The sequence below is a fragment of the Barbatula barbatula genome (genome assembly GCF_947034865.1).
Source record: "Barbatula barbatula genome assembly, chromosome: 17".
Taxonomy (NCBI): domain Eukaryota; kingdom Metazoa; phylum Chordata; class Actinopteri; order Cypriniformes; family Nemacheilidae; genus Barbatula; species Barbatula barbatula.
In genome coordinates this window covers 16,291,132-16,318,878 of record NC_136780.1, presented here as the reverse complement: position 1 = coordinate 16,318,878, position 27,747 = coordinate 16,291,132, and the positions used below count along the sequence as shown (strand labels likewise).

At 38.2% G+C, this 27,747-nt stretch overlaps 1 protein-coding gene across 1 annotated transcript in view; it reads left to right on the top strand.

The window, feature by feature from the left end:
* Window positions 1-27,499, top strand: part of LOC306906997 (ankyrin repeat and SAM domain-containing protein 1A) — a 70,107-nt gene extending 42,608 nt beyond the window's left edge. Inside the window, 14 exon segments of the mRNA XM_079478799.1 lie at window positions 3,102-3,152; window positions 4,900-4,969; window positions 9,055-9,167; window positions 17,912-18,010; window positions 18,476-18,622; window positions 18,850-18,957; window positions 19,243-19,410; window positions 19,497-19,634; window positions 19,733-19,804; window positions 20,065-20,151; window positions 20,598-20,735; window positions 21,308-21,484; window positions 22,255-22,343; window positions 25,766-27,499. Coding sequence (XP_079334925.1) covers window positions 3,102-3,152; window positions 4,900-4,969; window positions 9,055-9,167; window positions 17,912-18,010; window positions 18,476-18,622; window positions 18,850-18,957; window positions 19,243-19,410; window positions 19,497-19,634; window positions 19,733-19,804; window positions 20,065-20,151; window positions 20,598-20,735; window positions 21,308-21,484; window positions 22,255-22,343; window positions 25,766-25,769 — 1,461 coding nt within the window. The 3' untranslated portion in view covers window positions 25,770-27,499.
* Window positions 27,500-27,747: the final 248 nt, after the last annotated feature.

Here is a 27,747-nt window from a genome sequence, read left to right as displayed (position 1 = left end):
AAGTGGGTCATGGGATAGATATTTGGGAGGTTTTTTTTATTAAATGCCGTATTCCTCATGCATGTCAGCGAATCTAATCTGTGTCAGACTAGTGATGTTTCATTAGCAAAGACTGCTTAGCTCATCACTAAACTAATGTCTCTCCGTCACTCTCTCGTCTCATTCAGAAATATTGAACTGGGCTATCGATGTCCGCAGCCACCTTTACGAATTAACCACTCAATACAGACAATGAATTGTACTCTAAAGAGCTGTAAAGATGGCGAAATCTGTTAAAAGATAGGGAGTTTACCTCAAAGATAAGAGGTTCTTGAAGTAAGGCACGTTTACTCATTTCTGTACTAATTTTTGTCCTAATAAGCTGCGAATATAGTGAGCTGTAGAGCATTATCTTGTTCACTTGATTTCAGTCTTATTGCATTGTGCTGGATAGAGGGTATGCGCGTGGCGTCACCGCACATGAAAGTTAAGCGAGTCACGCCCATTGAGTGGCAGAAGGGGATAAAGTTGTTGTGGAATTGATTGTGCAATCATGAAATCATAGATTTCCTTTTAAAGACTGCTGAAGGATAGGAAAAAGCAAATGAATCGCTGCAATTTGCTGGAATATTAAAACGTGGATGTTTGCTAGCCATTTCATATCAGACTCAGCGCAAGTAAGTTGTTTTTGTTGAACCATACCGTACTAGCGTTACCTACCTACTTTCTACACCTTTATGTAATACACGTAAATGTAAGGGTATTTTATTTTAAATTCTAGGCAGATGTATTTCATACAAACGTAGTGTCTACACCTTAAACATTTAGAGCAGATATGTAAATCTTTTATGATTCGGTTTATTAAACCACTAAACATGTTTTGCTGTTTACGTAAGGCTTTGCTTTGTATTTCTCCCGGCGTTGAAGTCGGCTCCAAAAGTTAAATATCAGAAAACTCAATTTCACGTAATTCTTCATTGTCCAAGGACACCTGGTTCCTATGCAAGTCGAGTCCATAAATACTTTTAATTTCAGCAAGTATTTGCGTGTTTTAGTCCCGATATCTTTGTAACTCCTATTGGTTTGCTACTGTTTTGCCAGTCAAGGGGATGTGTCCTGGCATGTTCAAATGGTGAAAGAGACGTCAATGCATAGACTCATAGAGATCATAGGGAAATCTCATTGGTCGAAAATCCTGCACCAGACACTCCAATTGGCTGTGACGGGCCAAAACCTCACTCGATGACCTATAAACAAAAACCGATACTTGTTGTTAGAATGCATTTAAATTAAAGGGATAGTTCACCCAAAAAAGAAAAATTCGGTTCATTTTCTCACCCTCATGTATTTCAAGATGTGTATGACAAACTAATAATAAACTTTAATCATTTATATTATTATAAATAATATATATCTCCAAAGAGCACAGACATCCATCATTAAAGTAGTTCATTTGACTTCAGTGAGTTAATAAATGCCTTCTGAAAATACGTTTCTGAAAGAAAAAATTCATGTTTTTAGCTTTCTTAGCAAAATGTAAACCGATCCAAGCGCTAAATTTAAATAAAGCTGCCTGGTGATAACTTGTCAAACGCATGTTTTGTCATGGCACACACAAGAACGAATGATATTTCAATTTATAGAAATAAAGCGATGACATTAGGGTGAACAAAGTATGAAATACTGTTCCTTTAAGAAGCAGATATTTTGTTTATTTGTAGCTATAGAACAGCTAGTGCTTAGTGTACCTCAGACATAATTTTTCAAATTAGTTGGCTCTGAGATGTTTTACCAACACAGGCCATATATGATGCAAGCTGTTTTGCTTATTTATTTAACGTGTACTCATTTATTTGTTAGTTTGGGGAATTTGTTAAGCGGAGCATGATGTGTGTGATCATGATGCTTTGCCTTATTGGTATGCAACACTGTTTTTCTAGAAAAGTTTAAAGCCGTATTGAGCTGTGTGTCCAGTTCTCTTTGGAAAAACAAAGATACAGTCGTAGCAAAACAGATGGTTTTTATGAATTTTATTAGGGTTTTCTTTCAAATCACAGTTGGCCTGGTATAAAGAGTGATCTTCTTCAGAATGTCTTTTGCACATCTTTACCTCTTAAATGTCCCATTACATGCGTAAGAGTATCATTATAATGGATCAGTTATGTAAGTGTTCTTGTTATGACTGTCATCACTGTTGTTTGAGATCTAGCGTTCTTGTCTGACTGGAAATAAATCACGACTTCACATTCATTCATAATTATTATTCAACTTTGAGGTTGTGTGATAAGGTCAGCAAACACAGTGATAGTATTTAAGAAAACTAGCTTGGAGATTTTGATTCTTCCAAAAAAATTTAGTTTCTCTGTCTGGTCGTTTGATATCAGTCAGTGCTTTATTTTCTTTTAATTATTGTATATGTTTGTTATATTATTTGGGGGGTTGAACCGGTCTGGTTGGTTACATGGATGTAGGTGTGATACTTAAATCAATTAAACAGAATTCTGCTATTGTTTTTCCACAATCAGCAGAGACAACGGAGTAAATGTATGGAGACTCCATGTTAGTAATATATTTCCCCTCTGTGCATACATGTTATATGTCTGTTTATACATTTAGTCTGTATTTCTGTTTGAAAACAGGCTAATAATAGCTATAAAAATTGACAGTCCTGTGCTGTGAAGGCGATGTGCTGCACATTGAAAATGCGAAAGCTGCCGTGGGAGGAGGAGATGTCAGATATAATTGATGACGACTCCTCTTCTGATGGATTCTGGATGAGTCTGGAATGAAAAGACTTCTTGCAGTTAATCCGTAAATCAAAAAAGTTTTAGGTGTAGCAAAAGTGGCAATAACTTTGGGATCACAAGATCAAAGCCTTTCCGCTTCTTTTCCAGTCCACTTTAACAGCTGTTCAGGTGTTCACAAAAATCTGTGTCCCCTCAAATGGTTTCTTCCTGGAAGTGGTGTCACAAGGGTGCCAAAGCCACATTTGATGCCACTTATTTAGTTTTCACTGGCTGCATTAAAAGAGATTGTCTATGGTTCCCTTGTTGAAGATTAAACGTTATTCTCACTTTGATCAAAAATAGCAATTCAACAACAACTTGGTTTTCTCACTGCAGAGACAGAGGCGTTCTCTTTCTATTCCCTGGAGACCACGATCCACCAAAAAAGTAAGAAACCCAACACAGTCGGCCAGCTTTTTGTCGACCTCTGCTGTTCTACTGCTAAAAGTATTTCCGTATAAAACCTCAAGTTCTTTTTGCTGCTGAAATCGCAACAAATCTCAAGCTGCAGTGTAATGTGCAGTAAACGTCACCTTTATGTTGTCCCAAGCTTGTATGATGTTCTCCTTTTAATGTGGAACACCAAGCGAGATATTTTGGAGAACTGCCAGTCAAGTATTGTTGTTGTCCTGGGTGTCAAAAAGGACATAAAAGCACCATAAAAATGGACTTGTTTTTTTGCAAGCCCCATAAAACGAAATGTAGAGCATGAACCATACGGATTATACAATGGTGTTTTTATGGAAAATCCCAGCATTCTTCCAAACATCTCCTTTCGTGTTTCATTATTTGGTTAACTGTCCCTTTAAAATTTGACTGTCCCAATAAGTTTGTACGCAGTAAATGTGTCTTATCTTTCCAGGGGTGGAAGAATTCAAACTCTCTGTCTCTTTCTTTTGTCGACCTTGCCGCGTTTCATAAGCAATCGCTCGGCAGCTTCGCTGTCTCTGAAACTGAAGTTTTCCTCCTTTACTAACTCACCTTCTCTTATTTCTCAAAAGCATTTGCACGACTTTCTGCCAGCGTTTCTTTTCATTCATACGATAAAGACGCATTATTCTCCTATTGAAAGAATTTGTGTGTCCTGTAAATGCCTTCACGTTATGTAACTGAGACGTTATGAGCTCCTTCAGTACACAAGCAGATTTGTGAACTGTTAAGGACAGAGATCCTAAACTCAATGACAGCAGTTATTTCTGAATGAATGAATATCTATGGTGAGATTTACATAGAAATGGTGACCCGAGGCTATGCTGATATGCTGATGTTTCAGTTGTCAGCCAAAGTCATTTTGCACTGTACTGTCAGTCACTAATGGGACTGATCAGTGATCAGTAAGTGCTGACTCCAATATATTGAACCGTGAGCATGTTTGACTGAATTACTGGATATCATCACATGACCATAAAGAACTGATGCAGAACATTTCATTTGACCCTTGTTTCTCTTCGTCGGGTGCGTTTGCTTTGTATTGATTGAAAATGTTAAATATGCTAATATGAAATGACATAACACATATACCGTTTTCTTGTTCTCCTGCATGTTTTAGAGGGTATCTGGGCATCTTCTTGTCTCTTGGGTACTTACAGTAGGCTGTGGGGTAAATGGTGGTTTGTCTTCTAGTTTTTGCATGGGTAGCCAGGGGTTGGTGGTATGACATCAATGCACTGGATGGATTGAATAAATTGGTTGGTGTATATCATTATTTTATCATCTGAGCATCCAGCCACCTCTTTTTTGCAGTCTGCACGAAATTTTTGGATACCTCTGCTGGTTCCGTCGTTGTTGCCTTGTCGCTTGGCCTGGAAATCATGAATTGAAAATTGGGTTACACTTTATTTTACAGGTCTTGTGTTACAGTGTAATTAAACATTTAAGGAGTGAGGAATAACAATTAATTACATGTACTTACTGTAGTGTTAATGTTAGAATTAGGGTGTTGTTTTAGGATTAGTTACATGTAATTATGCTATAATTATATAACATATAGTAAATATATGTGTAACGTGTAACAAGTGTACGGTAAAATAAAGTGTTTCCAAAAATTCCAACATGAATGAAAGAGCTTTTTCGGATAGCTTATAGTTATCTTGTGAAGATGGTTATTCCACATTGGTTTGTTTGTCTCTTACAGATTGAGAAGATCATGACTCTGATTGGAGCTGGCATTGATTTCTCCAAAGACCAGGACTGTCCCGTCTCAGGTAGGAGTTATTGCTACAGTTTCAACTTGTGTAAAACATTTTTTATGTTTGTTTGTTTAGCTAGGCTAACAATGGCTAACAAAAGGAAACAAATGCACAAATAGTCATTTTTACTTGCATTTAATCCATTCATATTGGGTCAAATATCGATAATATGTGTTTATTTAAACTAACAGTTGGGTTTGTTCATATTTAACCCAACTCATGGGTTGAAACAAATCCGTTTTAAAATTGTAGGGTATCTGTTTTAGAGGACTTCCAGTATTTGAGTTTGAGTAATAATTCACCCTAAAATAAATGTCTTTCATTATCAACTGAATCTTAACATTTTAAACCTGTATGACTTTGTTTCTGAAACGATTTGGAGCTTTTGGAAATGGTGAACTGCTATTTTACTTAGTTTCAGTCTATTTCACATGTGAAAACTTGTTTTTCGGCTTCATTGAGTGCATAAAAATAGATGCACACTTGTGGATGCCGAATCCTGTTAATTACACATGGCATCTGGCTGTTCTGCGTGTCTGAGTGAATGAACTGCACAGTTTAACGTGCTACACACATGATGCTCATGAATTTGTCTGCGTCTGCGCTGTATGAGGACATGAACACATGAACTTCCTCTCCAGAGTGGCTCTGAGAGTTTATTTTACGAACATGTTATTGTTCGAGTGAAGAAACAGACATTCTAAAAATAAGCCTTTACCAAAATAAAAGCTTGGTTGACTACAGTATTTGTATGTGGACAGATATATGACTTTAATTGTAAAAAATAAACTAAAATTAATTTATATAAACTAAATGCATCATGCATAAATTGAAGTTAGTTGTATACCTTTGAAATTAAATCAGTAGAATACTCGATAATTAAAAGAATCACTAGCTGCAGCCCTAGAAAACTGGCGGCACCAATTCAGCTCTATTGTATGAACACAAAACCAATGCAAATGATTTGTTGCCGGTTGCCAGCATTCTTTAAAATATATTTTTTGTGTGTTCTGTGGAAGAAAAGGAAGTCATACAGGTTTGAAATGACGAGAATGAGTAAATGATAACAGGATTAAAAAATATTGGTGAACTGTCGCTTTAAATTGTGGAAATGTTGCTATATGTTTATTGATTTATAAATAGCTTAGGACATTAATGTGAACTTCAATATTATAAACACCCAGTCGGGTAGTCAGAGCTGTTGTTTCTCGACTATAACCGAGCAGCATGTGTCTTTATGAAGCATTGGAGTGCATTTCATCAACTCCCTTATGAAAGGAGACCTGACTGAGCAGTCCAGCAGTGAAACACAATAATCTCTTGATGGACAAGAGGAGGACGTTGGCCAAGTCCAGAAGGGTTGCATTAGTGAATGAATGATATGGTCTTGGCTGGCCCTTTAAATGGAGAACGAGAAATCCCAGTGTGCTGTCGAAGGACGAGGGGGACACTTGAGAGTTAAATCAATGGATGCAGGGATGCTTGACAATTCAGACCTGATGATGCCTGACCTTGCTTTATATGAAGGGAGCTCGGCTATTGGCCCTCCTCTAGAATTAACCCAACTACAACTGTCGAGAGCGTCACAGTTACCGCATCACCTGCACCTTTAATCAAATCATCATGCTGACCGGTTTGGCACTGGCAAGCTACACACATTTTTATGTGAAAATGTATTTGGCTGTTTTCATCCTTGTTTAAAAGGGATAGTTTCGGTCATCATTTATTCATTGTCATGTTGTTGAAAATCTGCATTTGAAACAAAAAACTTGTTTTGAGAAATGTAGTCTATATTCAAGCCAATAGTGGACAGTGTTGTTTGGGTATCAAAGTTCTTCTAAATATCTTTATTTGTGTTCTGCAGACGAAAGAAAGTCATAAAGGTTTGAAAAGTGAGTAAATTATGAAGATATTTTCATATTTGAGGTAAACTGTCGCTTTAAGCGTTGTTTACACTGAAAATACATGACAGTAAAGAACTCCTGCAACAGAATTGCAGATTTAGCTTGTTTTCTTGTTTGTCTGTATGGCAAAAGGTGCTAAAATATTAACATGCATGTGTGTCAAGGGAATTAGAAGCACTGCCCTGCAGATCTACAATATACCCTGATCTGCACCCTCGAGCCTAGAAGCATATGCCTCTGTCTTTGTGCTCGGCTTTCTTGAGCTTTCAAGCAATGTCTATAATGTTGGCGTAAACAATAGAAAGACAAAATAGAAATGTTTGCGGTTGGGTCAATGAATAGGACAAATGTTGAATGACTCCTTAAACAATGGACAGTAGACCTGCAGTTTATTTTAGTGGACGAGAGAGGGAGGGCAGGAGATTGAGAGGGAGGAGGAGCGGGAGGGAGGGAGGAAGGCAAAGAGAGTGAGAGAAAGGAGGAGACTCCGCGAGAGCGCTGCAGAGACGAATTGACACCGTCCGGTTGAACAAGAAGACCGCACCTTTAGTGATCACAGGATTACTGATTCGCTTCCTGGACAGTTTCAGACCGATCCTCATCACTCGTTCAAAGTGTTTCAAGTTTCACCGGTGTTCTGTGAAGCAGGGTGGAGGGACGGCTGACACCCCTCTGACCTTGCATTACTAAAACAGCAAGTACCGGTGGCCGTGATGTCTAGAGAAACTCTCAATGTCTGCAACGTTCTCTGAAGAACAACTGATATGTACGAAGTGTGCCTGCTTTCACTGTTTGGAGTTCTACCTGATCGTTCTGGGAGACTTTTTTACCGGACAATTATCTCTACTACTTTGGGATCGAGCGTCACTGATTATGTGGAAAGACTCAGGCAGAGACAATCCCTCGGAGTGACTGGTTCACGTTTGCTTTGCTTTAAATTGTGCTGTTATTAGAACCCTGGTTCTAAATTTAGCTGATGTGTTTAAATTCAACTTAAGAAGATAGTACATAGTTAGTATCGATACATAGTTGGTGTCGTATTGATATATCAAGAGTTTTGGTAAAGACTCTTTGCCTGCCAAAAGAGAAAACAGCAGTTCAATAGTTCGGCTTTTTCCACGAAGAAATGTTTTTATCACACAGCTGTGTACGCTTGATCCCCAAAGCCACTGCTTGATTTTGTACTATACAAATCTTGCAATCCTTCCTGGCTTTTCAGTTCTCAAAGAGATTGGATTGGAAGTTAATTTGCATGATGTTGAGATGAAGGGCACTGTACATTACTGTTAGGAGTTTAAAGGCTCATGATAGAGCCACACAGCAATTTACTTGCTCTTGGGAGATCAGTAGATTTGTTGCACTTTGTAGTGAGTATTTGTACTTAATTACAAGCACATATAGAGTGCATTTCATGTGTGGATGTATTTCTGTCATTGGTAGAGTTGCACTGCAAAGGCCGGGTTGAGGTACTGTAGATATCAGCTTAGGTTAATTGTGCACCTACCTCAATGTGGTCTTTAACTTTGATCCAAGTGTTTCACAATGGCCTTTTGCATTGGTCAACTAGAATTAAAGCATACAAAGATGGATCTACACGCTCACGCCTTCTGGAACTAACCTCTTCTGGCTTATAAGGAACGGGTTTATTTCTTCACAGGTGTTTTCACTTGAAGTCTCCTTGTAGATTATTGTGATGAGGTATCTGTGGACAAGCGTCTTAATCACCAGATGCAACTTTTATTTTGCATTGCAGAACTTTTGATTTATAGGGCGTCTTCTGGATTCAAATGGGAAAATTGACATTTCTCTCAGCACTCAGTACTGTTCTTTACAGCTACTTCTAAAAAGCAACGCCCAAATTTATCATAAACTTCTAGATGCCAATTGATTCACTCGGGAAGCCATGCTTTGCCTAAATCTGTGAGTAATACAACCACTGTGACCATCAAACAGGGCTCATCTTCATCCCAACAAGGAAGTTCAAGTTTCGTTCATTGTTAGCAAGCGTGGTTGCCCCCCTGTTGTGGGAGCAGCCACACCTCTCGGCCGGGACACTGTCACCACTGCCCTCCTGGTGTTTGTGCTCTCGGCACTGTTGGCCGAGGATGATGTGGCAGTGCCACGTCTCTTCTTCTGAGTGCCGATGCTACCGTCTCAACGGTTTCTCTCTGCTCAAGCGCCTTCCTCTGTCTGCAGGTGGAGCTGGGCGGCTAGTTGATCAGCCTGTTGGTGATTGGCTGGAGCATATAAGCCTTCCACAGTATGAGAGCAAGCTGCTTCTCAACGGCTTTGATGACCTGCGGTTCATGGTGAGTTCCCAAATGATTTCCTTGCTACTAATCCAAATTTGTCATTGTTAGTGTTAATGTACCTTTAAAAATGTTGTATGTTAATAACCTGTAATGATTGGCTAACATCTTTGGATGCAAAAAGAGAGTCTGTGATTGATTATAAATTCTCATCAGTAGTTTTTGTTGTGTCATAATATTTGTGCTTTTGACGTACTTTTGCTCAAAACTGCTGAAGCAACACATCATCCCACGCACTGAGAAAAAGCAAGCTTCTGTAACATCCGCAAACGTTTCTCTCCTAACTGTGTGAAAATAAAAACATTTACCATACTGCTTGACCATACACTATTTTAACCAATATATGGATTTGGGTGGTTGGGTTTGGCTACTCAACCTCCATTAAAAAGAGATTCTTCTATTTTTGGTTGTTTTGTATCTTGTTGCAAATGAATACATAGAAACAGCTCCCGCAAACTCAAGAGTTAGATTGTGTTGCATGTAGCCGGATTGAGAAGTCCACAGGGTTAATCAAAGAACTGTGATGTTTTAGCATGTGAGGTAATGAGGATTGATGGTGTTGTGGTCCAAGGCCTCAGCTGGCCGGAGAGGCAATGTGTTTGTTGTAAAATACAGATAGAGACCTCATTGCAGGAGTAATGAAGGTTTTATAGCCATGCTGGCCGCTGATGGCTGTGCGTGTTGATGTGTAGGCATGAGCTGTCTTGACGCATTGGGCTGGCACTCATCACGCTACGTGTTTTTATTTCAATTGACAAAAGGAAGATAAGGATACAGTCATTTGTACATCATCGTCATGATTACTGATTTTCAATATATAATAAATCAAATAAATCAAAATGATTGAAAATATTATTTTTCAAAATAATCAATTAAAATGACTGATATTATTGTACATTTTCCTTGTAAACTTGGTTTTCGACTATCACACATTCAAATTTATTTAGCAGTGTTATTTTTCTGTGAAAAAACAATGTACGCGTGTTATAACAACATCCTTAATAAGTTATCTGTCTACAATTCTCATTACTATGTAATGTATGTCTTAAAAAGCAAAGTTAATTGATTTTCACACCTAAACCCCCAATATTTCTCAGTTCTACTACAATTTCATTAGATTCGGTTAGCTTAGATGCTATGAAGATATACTTCAAATTAGTATCTCTTTAAGAACTTCTGCAATAATATAAGCCAGCTGGAAAACTTCAGGTGAACCATCACTCATTGGTGGGGGGGTATCTTAAATTTTCAGAGGTAGGTTTAGAAACACAAGTAGCTTAATACTTAGTTAATAATAATCTAGTCCGATAAATAGTCATGCCTTAACATTTATTTACAATAGTATTACATTTATTTAGAATTTATTTATGAGGAGAACAGTTGAGCAGTGCTGCATCTCAGTGTTTTTGCTCAGCAAATTCTATTCAGCAATCACAAAAATTGGGGCAAAATGACATCCTAAAGTTGTCCGTCAACCGGAAACGCATGAGCTGGCTTTTTGAAAACCAGGAAGTAACCATGCATATTGTCACTTACACTTGTACAGATACTGGAGACCAGTCTCTTTGCTGAGTGCTGATTGCCTGAATGCATTTGTGGACCTGTGCTGATTTATGTACTGTATGGATGAATAAATCTTAGCTTGCCCGTACAGCTGTTCTCTCTTATGTAAAAACATGATTGTGATAGTAGAGTGTAGTAAAAATGAATTGAGCTTAAATTTGCCAGGTGCCTGTGATCTGTTTCTGTCATACTGTGACACGTTGAGCTTATAAAGGAAAAACCTCAGTTTCCTTTCAACGTTTGTATTTTATAAGAATATAACAGGGAGCTGGTTTGGAAAGAGGCAGGCATTTTCACATGACTGTTTAAAAGCATTAAGGGTTTAGTTGCTTGAGCTGTGGATGTTTATTGGCTGCAGAATGGTTTGAACATCGCTGTAATTCTTCCCTTTTTGATGTATCATTTTTCCTCTTTCTCCCCAGTGCTTTTTGCTTTTAGCAGATCAAGACTTCATCTTTCACAGCTCTGACTTAGCTTTTAATGTCCGACTGTACATTCCTTCAGAGATAATACTGCAGGGTAGGGCTGCACGATTTGAAGAAAAAATCAAATTGCAATTTTTCTGACCAAAGTTGCGATTTAAAATGCGATTGACAACTATTTTTAAAAAGACCTAGGTTTGTTGTGTTGGTTTTAATAGCATGCATCAAAGAAAGACAAAGCATAATCACAAACTATTGTAACATTGCCACTGTTTATTTAAAACCACTTTTAGGCCATTTTTTTAAATAAAGTTATCATGCAAAAATGTCATGACAAATTAAGAGAATATCAACAGTATCTTAAATAGTTTAATTAACAAGTATAAACAAAACAAAAACTTTAAAGATCCCAAACACTCTGTAAACAATTAGTTGTCGTCGCGTAATATACTTCTTTTAGCTCAGCTTTAACCTTCTTCCTGCACGTATTGTACATTTTTTCGATAGCTTGAGTAAAAAACATACGGGAGGGTTATTTCGCTGTACCTTCGTGAAGATTTGTCGTAGGGTGTGCTACTTTCAAACGCGTGAGCAATTAAAGTTTGCTTGGATGCCAGTTGTGGTTGTTGTTGCGACGAAGTGGGTTCATCTGCAGACTTTTTGGCCATGCATTCATCATAGAATAGTCTGTGATACCTCTTCAGGTGTTGATAGAGATTGGTTGTGTTGCCTCGCGAGGTCGACACAGACTTTCGGCATGTTTTACAAAGCACTTGCTTTTGAAGAACATCAGAACGTCGAAATCCAAAATAATTCCAAATATAAGCGTTGCTTTTTCTTTTAGGTACCAAGTCGTCTGCTGCTGCAGGACTTTGCGCTTCAGCAGACATAACGTTACGAATTTGAACTGCTGCTCCCGCTCATCTTTTCCAAATGACGTTCTTTGGTAATTCAATAGCACGTGCAGTGTTAAAATGCCCCCCTTTGGTTAAACGTAAAATTGCAGAAGCAAACTGTCAAATACTACGTAGGTGCATTTGATCATATTTAAAGCCCTTAATCGAAATAATCGCAGCTTTTGCGATTTGAACATCGCACCCCTTCAAATTGCGATTTGGGTTTGAAAACGATTAATCGTGCAGGCCTACTGCAGGGAACTTCAAAACATGTTGTTTTTCCTGTCTCACTTTATTTATTTTGTATTCGTTCATGATTTATTATAATTACATTTCTTGTCACTTCTCTTTTTGGACAAAACATACATAATGCAAAACTGAACTTTTTTGTTAAATATTAGCATTTTGGTGTAGGCCGCTTTTTTGTTAGTTAACATTGTGACAGGTTTTGTGGGCGGAGCTTAGGTGGAGGCAGAAAGATTCCCCCGGCCGCTTTACTAACACTATAGCGAACATGGTTTGAAAGCTTGTTTTTTTACAATGACTGGGAAAATCTGATTTAATTTGTTTTTTTTTTATTTGTTATGAATTAATTCCCTGGGACTGTGAAAGTTGTTGAAAAAGTGAACTTTAACTGAACGAACCAGTTTGGCCGATGGTGCTGGTATGTATTGGCCGCCTCCAGTTTTCCCCTTGTTTTACCTCCAGCTAATACTGTGACATGATCGTAACGTCGGTGCAGAAAGGGCTTTCAGCCCCAGATGTTTTTGCTTTGAGACCCGACAGGAGTGAAATAGGCTATGAATGCCAATGATGTTTAGTGTAACATCTGTATCTCCATAAGCCCATCTTTTGAATTTGCCCAATGATCTGAAGTGTGGAAGTTTTGCTCTACTCAACACTCAGCATTCTCATTTTGTAGTGAAAGTCAATCTAAGTGAAAAGATTACATTTTGTGCAGTTCACATATTAAAGATCTCATTACAGTTATATTTCCAATAATAAACATTGTGTTTTAACCAACTTTTAATCAGCCACCTGTCAGTTTCTTTTCCGAAAGGCATGCCTGCCCCACATCTCCTTTCATTTCATCTCCCCATTCTTTCTTCATCAAACCGTATTTCATGTAATCGTGTATTCTTAATTATCGTTATCATGTTGCCTTGTTGATCACAGTGTTTGCAAAGTTGCTTCAATTTATATTGCCAGCAAAGCATTTTGTGAATATTCAGTTATTCACAAACGTTTATGAGAATAAAAGTCCAGACACACACACTCAAGTCAACATGCCGAACTCTATACAACACACCCACATTAATGTCATCATGAAGTCAGTTCTTAACTTTATGACAGTAACATGACTAGCGAAGACAGTTTAATGTCGACTTCAATATAACTACCACCACACTTATTCAATATTGGGCAAATCTGGCACACCCCAATAAATGAATGTTTCCAATACGTCTGTCGTCTTTTACTTGTGAATAGGTCAAACTATCACAAAAATTAGATGTTGGCTTCTCTCCACTGCTGTCTTTATATGCAACCAACTAATAGCATTTCCAGTTTGCTACTGCACATGAGCAAAGACTGGCAAGTATATACCACACAGTGAGCCTGTTCTTCAGAGAACCATCAGTCTTTAGCGATTGCTGATTGACTAGCGATCAATGATTGATTTTCCATTGCTCCAGCAGCTGTGATAAGCATTGCTCATTTCCCTATTTATACTAATAGAACCACAGCATCTTGTTAATATTGATTCTCTTTGGTTTGGCCGAGCACACAGCCTCATTTTGAGTACATGTTCTGTGACTAAATATATGTGGTAAAGCTGAATGCATTATTTTATTTTTATTCTAAAATAACTAAAGCTGTAAACACACCCCAAGAGTTCTTTTTCAGTGAACTGCATAATTTTTCAGATTTACTTCTTTACTTAGTTCCTTTGCATTAGTTAGATTTCAATTGAGTTTTCCACGGTTCCAAACCTCCGTTAGCCAGTTTTGGCTTTAGTAATATCTTTGATAAGTCTTACATTGCTCGTGGTATGGAGTAGTTATTTTATTAAATGTGTGTATTAGTGACTGAATTTATCCTGTACTATCACGAGGAGTCTCTTCTTAACTGGAATCAAAGTTTTATTCCCAAATGCTTTTGTGATATTGGCTAACTCTAGGAAGCGTTCTTTACTTGCAAAGTTTGGCTCTGCCCCAGTGTCTCCTGAGCTCTGAGTCATTTAAGCTTGTATCCGTAGTGTTTGCTAAAGCAACATCAGTATGACTACAGCTCAGACTTAAAGGGATGATTCATTTAAGAAAAAAGAAAATTTGTATCAATTCGTCGCAATCGTGTCGTTCCAAACCTGTATGACTTTCTTCTGCAGAACACAAGAGAAGATATAAAAAAAATGTGGATAAGCAAACAACACTGGACCCCATTGACTTCCATTGGATGAACAAAACCACGGAGACGTTTCTCAAAAAAATCCGCTCTTGTGTTCCAAAAAAGATAGAATCACACCCAGGTTTTGATCAACATCTGTTTATGGTTAGGAATGTAAACGCATATTAAATATTGGTGCTTAACACCCAAGCATTCATTCTGTAAAGTAACCTGCATTTTTATTTTCAGACATATATGGCGATATAGAGGCTAAAGTCTCAGGTTTTCCTTTCTTTCATGTTGTCAGTTGTAAAACAATCCTGTCTGTAGAAGTATAAACCGTGTGTGTGTGTGTGTGTGTGTGTGAGATTTCAGACCACACTGAAAGGCTTAAATGAGAAAAGATGAGTTGGTTATCGAGGTGAGAGAGAGAGATTGATCCAGCACATCCTCTCTGCATTCAGCCGGCAGGCGTTTCTTCACTCTAAATGATTTGGGCAGTATAACTTCAGCCTATTCCCCATCTGCCCAACCCGCTCTCACTTTATCATACGAATGAATGGATCGGACTGAAAGTGCTTTAGATTCCTCATGCTTTGCGAGCAAAGTGAGTGATGAAGGACTGAATGAAAAAGCAGCGATGTGCCTTAGATTTGTCTTTGTCGTTATGTCCATCAGACCATTAGGTCTCATGTTGGGTTGACGGCACATCTGCAGCTTCGTGGGCTATCTTGTTTTGTTTTGATCATCCATGCCACTATTTTCTGTGTTCTGTCATATGTGTTTTCACACTGAAATGAAATGACCGATCAGTATGTTTAGTGTGTTTGGATCGATGCATTCGAACTCTGGTGCAATAGGACCTTTTCACAATGAAGTAACTTAACTTCCGCATGAATTAATATAACAAAATATGTCCCTAAAAAATTATAAAAATTATTTATAGTTAGTAAGGTAGTTGTTAGGTTTAGGTATTGGGTAGGATTAGGGAAGTAGAATACGGTCATGTTGAATACGTTCATTATAAGAACTATTAAACAGCCAATATGCTAAAAACAGGCATGCTAATAAGCAATTAGTTATTAATGAGAATGGGTCCCTATACTAAAGTGTTACCTTATTTTTTATCTACTAATCAAACCTATTATTACTGCTAAATACATGAAATACAGATGAATCCTAATTAAAGCTACAAAGTCACATTGATTTCTTCTTTTCTATTGTTCTTGGATTAACATTAATGGCAGGAGTCACATCAGCACGTGTAAGAATGCAGCCCCTTTAAGTGCTGCTGCTATAAGCAGGTCTGATGCGCTTTCTTTATTTCACTACTCTTTGCATTCATTTCAAACTTTATTTAACTCATTTAAGAGTGGGCTTGCGAAAATACTGTGTTTTTGTACGGTCAAAAGAACGAAAAATAAAATAATCTGACAAATTCTGCCTTTACATTTAAATCATTAGGCAGACGCTTTTTTCCAAAGCGACATACATTTTATTGTAATATACATTTGTTTCTGTGCAATCCCTAGCGCCATGCTACTACCACCTCTGCTTTAGCCCACGTGTACACCAGACAGGACCGCTGTCGCGTTGCACCGTGTTCCACACCCAGCAGCTGTCAATCTATACTGGACCTGTCAATACAACCATTTCATCGCGCCTAAATAGTTTAAAGGCCTTTATATGAATAAGAGCGTGCTTATATATTGTTACGCTAGACAATGATGACAGAATAAAAACGGAAATAACGTTGACAGAAATAACGTTGACAGCCCGACTAAATATATAAATATAAATGTTTTGTTTTAGACAAAAAGATCCAAGAGAACCAGGTCACAAGAATCGTGACTTTTTATTTTGATTTTGAGGTGTAGATTTAATAGAACTAAAGTTTTTGCCGAACAAACACAAAATTCAGTTAAAGATCTTTCCTAGCAATCAATATTTTTATTCTTTTTGTAAAAAGTTTTCTCTTTTAAAGGGATCCCTGTCTATGAAGACTTCTATACCTTAATAGATTAACACTGTAAAATAAAAAAGTATTATATTTCTCAGTTTTTATAAACAAGAAAAAATGTGCCCACACTTTACTTAAGATTCCAGTTCTTACTATTAACAAACCATTAACTACAACTTTTGCCACAATAAACCCCTAATTTGTTGCTTATTAATAGTTGGTAATGTAGTTGTTGGGTTTATGTATTGGGTAAGTATAGGGATATGGTCATGCAGTATATGTACTTTATAAGTACTCATAAACAACCAATATGTGAACAATAGGCATGCTTATAAGCAACTCATTCATAATGAGAATTGGTCTCTATACTAAAGTTTAACCAAAAATATTTTCACTCTGTGGCTGCCATTTCATTCGTCAAAATGCTTGAATGCACCTGATCAAAAGTTTCATAAGTTTACATTCAAGTTTTACCGTTGAACGATTTGAAAAATGCTTTTGTTAGTGATGTGAAGGACGTTTTAAGCTATGAAATTTACTGGACGTATTAATGATACAAAGACCCCTTCTATGTCAAAAGATCAAAGAAATTTTGATTTCTCATGTCATGAGCCATTTAAGCCACGTGCCTCCCAAATCACAAAAATGTAAATTGGAGAAATGGGTTTGATATTAAGTTTAGTGTCAAGTATTCCTTTGTTTGTTTTCTTTGTTTTCAATTCAATTGACTCTTGATGGGCACATAATGACAACTGGTGAGTGAATGTTTTCTTTCAGAATACACATTGTGCTATCAAGTATAGACACAAACACAAATACATAGACACTGATGTGTGTGTGTGTGTGTGTGTGTGTGTGTGTGTGTGTGTGTGTGTGTGTGTGTGTGTGTGTGTGTGTGTGTGTGACATCACTATGGGATCTACACCCAATCTCTTTCTCCACTGTCAGTTGCATCGATCGCTCGGTTGCTTCTTCGGTTACATTTATTGTGTTTAGTGTTATATGACATTGATCAAAGAATTGTGTAACACATACACACACAGACAGACGGTGTCGAGATCCCTGTTTTCAACCGTATATAGTGCCCATAAAATAGAAACCGTCTGTGTGTGCTGTTGAAAGCAGAGAACGTTTAGAGAATGATATTGATTCAGGTTTTTCTCCATTGTGCTTGTGATCTGAGACGCATGGACCCGGTGGTACCATTGATGTGCTGTTGTGTATTTATCAGGGCTGTACTGGTACAATTTAGTATAATTGATTATTTAACAGAACATCTTTAAAAAAGCCTTTAGGCATGAGCGCTGACCTCTAAACTGCTACAGACCAAAGCACGCTCAGTGAGAACGAAGGGATGCAAATGCATTCTTGCATTCGAATACAGATTCAACTTTACACTGAAATGCTGAAATCAAATAATCTATTGACTTCCACTTTATATTAAATAATATTGTGTCTTCACATTTCTTCAAATGGAGGAAAAGTACTTATGTAGACTACTTGTGTGTGTTTGTGTAGGGAAGTGATGTCATGGAAGAACAGGATCTGAAGGAAATTGGCATCATGGATCCTGTACATCGGAGAAAGATCCTGAATTCTGCTCGCTCTTTGCCAAAGGTTTGCCTAAGATTGAACATCTACACTACTGTTTGAAAGTAGTTCTTTTGATCTGAGGGTTGCTTAATGCTTCAATGTTTTAAATTTGTTTTATAGACAAAACATGTCATTGTGCCAGCAGGTTAATGACAAACTGAAATATTGTTTCATTGTTTTGAATAAATAGAAATACATGTTTTATTGGGGGGTTACTGGGACCATATATTGAGTCAGTAAGACCATCTCGGAGTAATACATTTATTATTATACATTAATTAGGTCGACTTCACACAAGATGCTAAAATATAAACTAGTTTCCAAAGATTATATATTGTCAATAATACATGCTTACATTCTGAAATGTATAGAAAATTGATGAATAAATGAACCTACGGTGTACTTGTGTTGTGCTTTTTATAATAATCATTTTATTCAGCTGTACATTAGCATTGTGTCTGATCCAGTTTGTTTTTATGTTTTATTCAGGTGAAAGCATTGGGTTGTGATGGAAGCACATCTCTCGCTGCCTGGTTGGATGTTCTGGGTCTTCAGGAATATCTAAACAACTTCCTGTCTCATGGCTATCGCACACTTGAGTGTGTGAAGAACCTTTGGGAATTAGAGATTGTTAATGTAAGAACCACATTTCTTTTACGTGCGGTATTTTTCAACAGTGTTATCTTATACAGTGAGGGTGTGAAACTGTCGTTTCCAAACCTGTATGTAACTTGAAATGAATAGAAACAATTGTGTACTCGTTTCAATTTCTTGAAGTATTGAATTATTAATGTCAAAGTTATTGGACAGAATCCTTGCGCTGCTGTTTGATGAATAATTTCTCTGTGTTTCTGTTCTTGTAGGTGCTGAAGATCACGCTGTTGGGTCACAGGAAGCGGATTATTGCGTCATTGGCCGAACGGCCCTATGAGGAACCTCCGGTCAAACCGCCCCGCCTCTCTCAGATCAGAGTTAGTCGAGTATACTAAATAGTAGCATAATAGAGTTTAGATAAGAACACTTGATGGTGTTGTCTAATGCTTTTTTATTCATCTTGGGATCCCTGACGCTGGCCATCTGTGCATTACCTCACCGAACGACACACATCGAGATGGCTATATATATATATATATAATACACATGACATATCTGCCCCATATCTGCATGCTTGAAGAAACAGTACAGTGAAGCTACTGTGTTTCCAATCACTGATAGTTTTTCTTCACTTCATGAAGCTCTTTGTTGTTATTTTTCAGTGTCAGGATCTCGTATCACAGAGTTCATCTCCTCTGAGTCACTCTGAGTCCTACACATGCTCAATGGATCCTCTCCTGCCCACAATAGAGTCTGGGAGGAGGAAAGGACCCGAATCTGACTACGACCTGACCTCCGGACAAAGGCCCAATGACAGATCACAATCACAGGTGAGTTCTCATCCATGATTTGGGCCGATGTTTTGGAACGTACCCAGACTATACTGAAAGATTTTTCTTTCCTCTATTTTTCTAAGGAGAGGTATGAGGAACGTCAACGGGAACCTCGCTTGACCTTACGACCCCCAAGTTTGGCGGCACCATACACGCCGGTACAAAACTGGCACCATCAACCTGAAAAGCTCATCTTTGAATCGTGTGGATATGAGGCCAATGTAATAAAATGTCTCTTGTAGATCTTTATGGATTGAAGTCTCTTAAATTTTCACGTTTGTGAACTGTAACCGCATCTCAAATTTGACTTGTTCTGCAGTATCTCGGCTCAATGCTCATTAAAGAACTTCGAGGAACCGAGTCAACGCAGGACGCCTGTGCCAAAATGAGGGTAGGTGTTCACAGGCTCTATTTCTGAAGGTCTGTTGTGAGCAGTCACACCAGGACACTGGGAGGATATTTTTATATTTTGCATCGCTGTGAGGGTAAAATGTCACCCGTGCGAGTCTTCTGCAGCAGGGTGTCCGGCACTAAAAGGACACTATCATTTAAACCCCTCTCTTTGTCTCTCTCTCTTTTTCTCTCTCTCTGTTTGTCTCTCTCTCTCTCTCTCTCTCTCTCTCTCTCTCTCTCTCTCTCTCTCTCTCTCAGAGGTCAACAGAGCAGATGAGGAAGATCCCCACCATCGTCCTCTCCATCACATACAAGGGTGTGAAATTCATTGATGCTGCCAACAAGGTGATGACATCAGCCTGCTCTTTCGTTCAACAGACGGATAAAGAGTCGGTTGTAAAACTAAACGGCCAGCCGCTCACAGGCCTGTCTTTGCTGAAGAAATTATTCCTTCTTTTCCGTTTTCTCGGTTCTTAAGGTCACGGGTGTCTGTGTGCTACTACATTGTTTAAACACAGACGTCTGTGTGCATAAAATCAAGCTTAATGTGACATGATGTGTTTCATGAGACTGATTTAATATTAATCTTATCAGTGGCATAAATTGCAGACTATTTATCTTTAGGTTGGTTGAATTAAAACTGACTTTTTCTGCAAAATCATATGAAACGCAAAAGCGAAACTTTTAAATCATGATTATAAGCTTACATTTTCTAATTGTGGTCATTTTCTGGTCTACATTTGATTATAACAATTGTTGACGAAACGTTTATCCTGGTCTTGTGTGAGCAGAACATCATCGCAGAACATGAGATCAGGAACATCTCGTGCGCGGCTCAGGACCCAGAAGACCTCTGCACCTTCGCTTACATCACTAAAGACCTGCAGAGCAGTCATCATTACTGTCACGTCTTCAGCACCGTAGACGTGGTGAGAAACAAACATACGAATGATGTCAGATGCGCTCGTGCGCAGTGCTGGAGATTGGGTCAGGCCTTCTGTTGGAACTCTTAATAGGATCATGAAGAGTTTTATAGGAACAGCAGTGCATTAAAATGACCTTGATCACAGACCTGTCTAACAGATGTACACACGATTGCACATCTCTGTCATCCAAGAATGTTGGATGGATCGATGAATTGATGGATCTGCTTGTAAACGCCAAATGTTGATGGACCATAACTACTGTATAAGTGCCTTTCAAGTTCCTTTGGTTACTACTTACATGGAGTTCTTGTAACTCAGTGTCTAATGTTGAGTTATATAAAGTACTTGCTCTTTATCACATTACATTCTGTAACTAAGCTTGTTATTAGACGTTTATGAGTTATAATGTATCATAAGTGCAGTTTAATGGCAAAGATTATTGATGTATGACTCGTGATGGTGGTATTAAAGATCCTTCATCGGAAGATTGTGAGAACCAGCTGATATTTGTTATAATAATGGTTTAAGCGCCCTATCATCATTGTTTAATTGCTCTGTCTTCACCCCTCTGCCAGAACCTGACCTATGAGATCATTCTGACACTGGGACAGGCGTTTGAAGTGGCCTATCAGCTGGCACTGCAGGCCCAGAGGACCAGACAACAGCAGTGTGCTGCCGGGGGAGTAGAAATCATAGAGACCAAGAGCAGCCGACCCGTCCCCAAACCTCGAGGGAGTATGCGCAAGTCAGGGGTGAGAGTACACACACACACACACACACACACACACGGTTAAAAAAAGTCCAGTGCATTGCCTGCGGGTGTAGCACTTTAAGGCACCACAGACCTGCTGCCAACGACGAAAGCCAACTCTGGCTCTTCAGATACTTTGTTTTAGTCGGTATTTAATACTGCATCTCATGTGCATTAAGGAAGTGGCAGAATCCCAGAATGCATTGCATCTAGTGAAAAGAATGAATCCTCGAGGGCATATTGGAGAAATGTAACAAGATTAATGTGCTATTTTCTCCTCCTCCCTTTGAAATAGCCATTAGCATTTAGTTTACCTCACAGCGCGAAATTTGATGACAAGCTGAAGTGCAGAATGATGTCATGAACATTATTGATCTGTATAGGCAGAAGTGAGAGGCTAATTTACTTTTTAAAAAAAACCTTAAAAATTGTATTTCATGGGGACTTTAAAATGTATTTCAGAGTTTTGTGTGAGACACTTAGTATCAAGTCAAGAAGATCTCCTAAAGCTCTACATCCAAGACATCTATATCTATGTGGGTGGTTCTCATCTGCATTCTGGACTACAAGATGCTCTTTTAGTGTTGTAGTGCCCCCTGTTGATCATTTGAAGAATAATGTCTTATGATCTATTACTTTTATGCATTTATCACACTTTTATTCAAACCGATTTACAATTCATGCTAATTCTTTTCATATTGATCTGAATTAACACTGAAATCAATTCTTAAGCACATCCAGTCAGCAAGTGTGTGTGTTTGTTCGTTTAAGGTGGAAGCGATAGATGTGGACGGCCACAGTCAGAGCAGTGCCGCCTGGATCCTGGACTCCAAAGATCCCAAACGCACCGTCAGCACCAAGTACGAGACCACCATATTCTGACTGGATGATCCTCTCCTCCACGCTCCACCCTCTCACCTTTCCTTTCGCTCTGTGCCTTCACTCTCTAGATAGACTCTGATCTCCCTCGTCGCCATGATCGATCTCATTCCTCCTCTCTCACCTCTGTACAGGACAGCCAACTTCTCCATCACCTGCTCCTTTAACTCTGTCTGTCTCACACAGTCCTTCTGAGGTTCTGCTCTTATTGTCCAACCAAACTTTCCACCGGCCCATAGAAACCTTCACAAACAGATCGTCCCGTCGTAGCCCTTTAAGTTTGTAAAGCTATGCCGCTCACTTTAAGAGCATCTCTCACCTGTAGTCATCCAGACTGGCCTGAAACCAAAGTCAAACTGTGCCGAGGACCAGACCATTTCTGTTAGTACAGTCACTTTTCACAACTGACAAAACTAAAATGTTGAATATTTCCTACTTGACATTGTCCAGTGGATTCTCCATTCATCATTGATAGTGACCATTTTGTTAATTTTTCCCTGTTCTGGTGCTTCTCCAGCAGACGTTGGCTGCAGTCACAGTGAGGAACTGATGAAGAACTCCGTCATCGTCGTCCGCATCATTTTGAGCTAAAAATCTCTGGTTCTGCCAAACATGTAGCGTCAGATCACTGGATATATGAGGCACCTTAAATGAGTCGGGTACAAACTGGTGCCCTTTTTATTAATGCGATGAAGCCACAAATGTTTTGGTCTGTTTTGGAGAGAGAACTGTTTAGACATTGTTCATTGCACGACAAGTAGTCTTGACCTTCTCTTACATGTTTTGAATAATCATAATTGAAAATACGCCCCCGTTTTAGCACGTGATTTCGCCTCCGTTTATAAAACCAACCCAGAAAGTGACATCATTCGGATGGAGGGCAGACAAGTTTAAAAGCAAGAGTTGACTCACTGACCAGTAACCTAACATTGTATATAACTGTGTGTTCACATCAAACGCTCTGTATTAATCGTGGGATTATTCGTTTTTCGCAACACTTGCGTGAATTAAAACGGACGCTTCCAACTGTAGTAGTCAATAACCTCTTTGCGCAAATATGCCACTCAATGTGAAATGTTTCAACTTGCGCTGAGGACGCGATTGAAACAAATATCACATGTTCGCGGCAGTCGCACCGCACAGTTCGCCCCCTTCACAACTATTTGTAACTTTGCATTGACTTTGTATGAAATTTATTCAATAAACACCAATGTTCTTGGTGTCAACACTATAACTCTATTGCCCATTCTATATTACAATGTTAAGTAATATTATATTTGAGATTTATTTCTGAATTGTCCATTTTAATCTGTATTCAGGTAACATGGTTTTAAAAATCTAAACCTAGAAAGCATTATTAGGATGGGATTAGTATTTCCAGGGAACGCTGGAGGAATTTGTGTTTTACAAACTAAGTGTCTTTGCACATACAGTCCGAAAATGTTTGTATGCCTTTTTTTTATTTGGCGCTCGATTGTGCGGTGTCTCTGAATTGTTAAAAACGCCTCTCATAATGCTTGCCACGGATGTGAAAAACACAGAAAATCGAACCCAGTCCAAATTATTTTATGACGGACGAAAATATGGAAGGCAGTGTGTAAATGTGATTGACACAACGTGAGGTACTTCAAATTTCGGACTCAATGTGCAACAGGCTTTAGTTTGTGACCAAGTCTGTTGTTTTGTCACAATCTCTTTCAACCTCTTTTCCGTGTGTTTTGGCCGACATTTACCACTGTTGAAGTTCATACCATTGGGCGTTTTCCGCTTGCTCTGTCCCATAAATTAAAGATATACAGTAGGTGCCAGATGTACAAAAAATATTATATTTGTAAAATAAATAGCGTAAAAAAAAGACTATTGCCACTGTGATATCAGTGTCAGTTATGATTCTGACATTGTAGGTTTTGTATTTCCTTAATAGTAAAAAATCTAATGAATAGGTATTTTATTTCAGTGGTTTTATTATAAACAGACGGGTCTATAAAATCATGTTACGTTTCTTTAAGTCAGATTTTCATAAGTAAATCATTATAAGTCAATACATTTTTCAATATGTACATTTTCGAACTAATTATTGAAACGGTTATTGAAAAATTATTTTACGTACTTGGGTTGGCAAACATTGAGTGGTCAAGCTCCTTTGTTCACTGACTCTTGATGTAAAAAAGACAAAAATGCATTCAATTAAGCCCTGTTTTGTACCCTTTTCATGGAAAGTGCCAGTAGATAATCAGATGCAAGCTTTTAGTCGTTGTTTCCTTTAAATCTTCGGTCTATGGACTGTGAGGACTTGATGAATTATTAGTCCTGTTTTGTTACTATGCACCTCTGGTAAATCTGTTCAGTCCTGTATTTTACATCCAGATGGGACATTCGAAGCTGTTAAACAACTGTTCTTTCATTTTGCTGCCAAAATATGGATTTGCGTTTAACACTGTGATGGCGTGCTGTCTTACGTCTGAGTTATCAGATCAGGCTGGGCCTAAACGTCTGAACCAAATCACAGAAGTATCTGAGAAGACCGCACGCTCGCGATGTGTGTGATGCCAAGACGTCAAAGTGAAATAATATGGACTGTGAATCAGTGACTGTATCGAGAACTTGCCGAACAAGCCGTCTCATATCAGTGTTGTGGAAAACACGTGTACAAGAGTGTCACGGCATATCGATCTGAGACGTGGCTAGGAAATGCTGTTCGCTCTTTCATGTTCCTACCTTGGGATTTGAAGGTGGAAATGTGCTTCGATATTTCTCACAAGCCTTAATCCTCATGTGATCACAAGAGATGGGTGCTTAAGCATTTACAAATATGTAGCAGACGGCGAATATCAATACTAGACCCTTGACTCGCTGACAGTCTGTCAGTTTCATCTGATGCAGTTTATTACAGTTTAAGACACTTATGAGAAATGTGTTCATGGTCGTAGCCAAACTAATGTCACCCTTTATGACCTGCTGCTTGTCTCATCATCGCCTTTATTTCTCTTACTTCATTCTGTCTCTTCTGTTGTCACGCAAAATCCTTTATTCTTCACAAGAACCTGCCACCCTTGGATCCCTAAAAATAAGCGCTGCAAACAAGTCGCTACGTGAAAACTGAATGAATCCGACGACTGTTGTAGTATGTGCCAACACAACCCAGATAGCATAATGTATTTAACATTGGTTTAAAATTGGTTATGGTCAACATTGAGTTATAATAATGAATCCTAGAGTTCTGTGTCAACATTATTAAATATGGTTTAAGGATTTCTTTAGGGGTCCAAGGGGTTTAGCGTGACGACTTACCTTCCTCTTAATTTTTCTTTTCCAATGCGTGTCGTGAATGTTATCATTTTATCCAAACCTTACATTTTATTTGTTGCTTTATTTTAATCCCTGTATGTGTGTTTTTCTGTAGCTGACAACTGTGTTGGATGCCAAACAGACAGGAAAAGTTGGATGCTAATGGCAGCATGACTGGATAAAACGTCACGTGTGTGTGTGTGTGTGTGTGTGTGTGTGTGTGTGTGTGTGTGTGTGTGCGCGAGTGCATGTGTGTGACTTCTCTGACCTGCAGCAAACTCACTGCGTCCATCATGTGGCTTTACTCTTAAACACACACGAGCCGAACACAGACACAGAGTATCCCATCCAGTGTGCCACTCTCAGTAAACAAAACCCTCTCATCCTCGAAAAAAAAGAAACCTGACTTTTATAAGATTTCGGGTTCAAAGACTTGTTTTTCAAACACTGGAAGAACAAAACGCACCATCACTGTATTTCCGGGCACTAACAAGAGGCAGTGTTGTTGTATCATTGCTTAGATTCTCTTTGATTTTTGTTTTATTTTTTATTGTGAACTGATGCTGTTCTACACACCTGCAAGACGCGTCTAAACCGATGCCAATTCATCTCAGTGTAGCAGCTCATATTATGTCTGATAACTTGGAAAATAAAACTAGTTTAAGTTAGAAACACTGATTTCAGTTTAGCAAACACTGACTTGTTGAATACAGTTATAGCAGTTTAAGGTAAATCCATCCATAGCTAGAAATTATAAATCGGTTTTGTCAGTATTTTAAGTCAAACAACCAAGGTTTTGTAAAAAAGTTACGTTTGAAACGCTAAACCATATGGGTAAGAGAATTTGAACGTCATGTTTTAATAGGATTGTGTAGACCACAGAAAGAAACTGAAAGACAAATGGGAGATACAATGCTATGTAACGGTACACTATTTTAATAAATGAAAGACTTGAGAACGGTACAGTCCAATCCTGGTATATTTTGTGACTTAACAAGTATACTGTGATTTCTAATACAAAATGACGTTAATGTGACACTACAAACAACACAGAGTTGTTTATATGTAAGGGTTTATAATGCAACGTTTTGTCTTTCTTACGTTGCAGAAAGCAGGGTTGGTTAAAAATAAAACATCTTTTAACAAAATAAAGGAAATAGACAGTTACATTGAGATGTGATATTTGCATATTCAGATCTGGCAAGAATGTGCTTAGGCTTGTGTAGATAATTCCTGAATATGATGTGTAGATGGAAAATATTCCTGTAAGCATTTAGCCTTAGTTTACGAGCATTTTAAGTCTGGTACGTTTTTATTTTGATTTCCACTTTGTTTTCAACACGGTACATTAAATATGGGTACAGTGCTAAGTACAAGCAGATGCTAATGCTAGCACCTGTAACGGCAGCAGTGTTTGCACAACTAATCACGTTAGAAAATTCAACAGTGATAGTTTGGATTATATCCGCGGCTTAATGATTAAAATATAAACAATGTTGAATTGTAAAATAATTCTGGGTGGTCTGTCTTTTGATACTTGAATGATTCTGCTTTTATAGATCTCTCTCTCTCTATATATATATATATGTATATGTATATGTATGTAATACTGTATGTAATTTTTGTTGGTTTGTTTACTTGGTCATGTTTTTATCATATCTAGAGTGGAAAGTCTTTTTAAAGCTCGACATATCATGTTTTCGAGTGAGCATTAGACAGACAATGAAATGTTCGAGAGATGTTGCCACAGAATCAATGAGAACGATTGTACATAATCCCGGGCTTCCAGTCTTTTTTATGATTATTATTTTTCATAATTGTACATCCAATAAATGAAGAGATGGTATCCAATATGTCATCTTGTGTTTATTTGGTGAAATGTAGCAGCAAGCGAAATAAATTCTATTTTAAATTAATGTTTACATTTCATTAGCTCTGGTTTTTGCCTGAATTTTCCAGCTAGCACACGTACGTCTGTAAGACGCCTCCTAGAGATCTGGATCCGAAGGACATTGCTTTGTCAAATCATCTGCTAAACATATTAGAAAGAGACGTTTTACATCCATTCTAAATCATGAACATCTTACAGATGTCTAT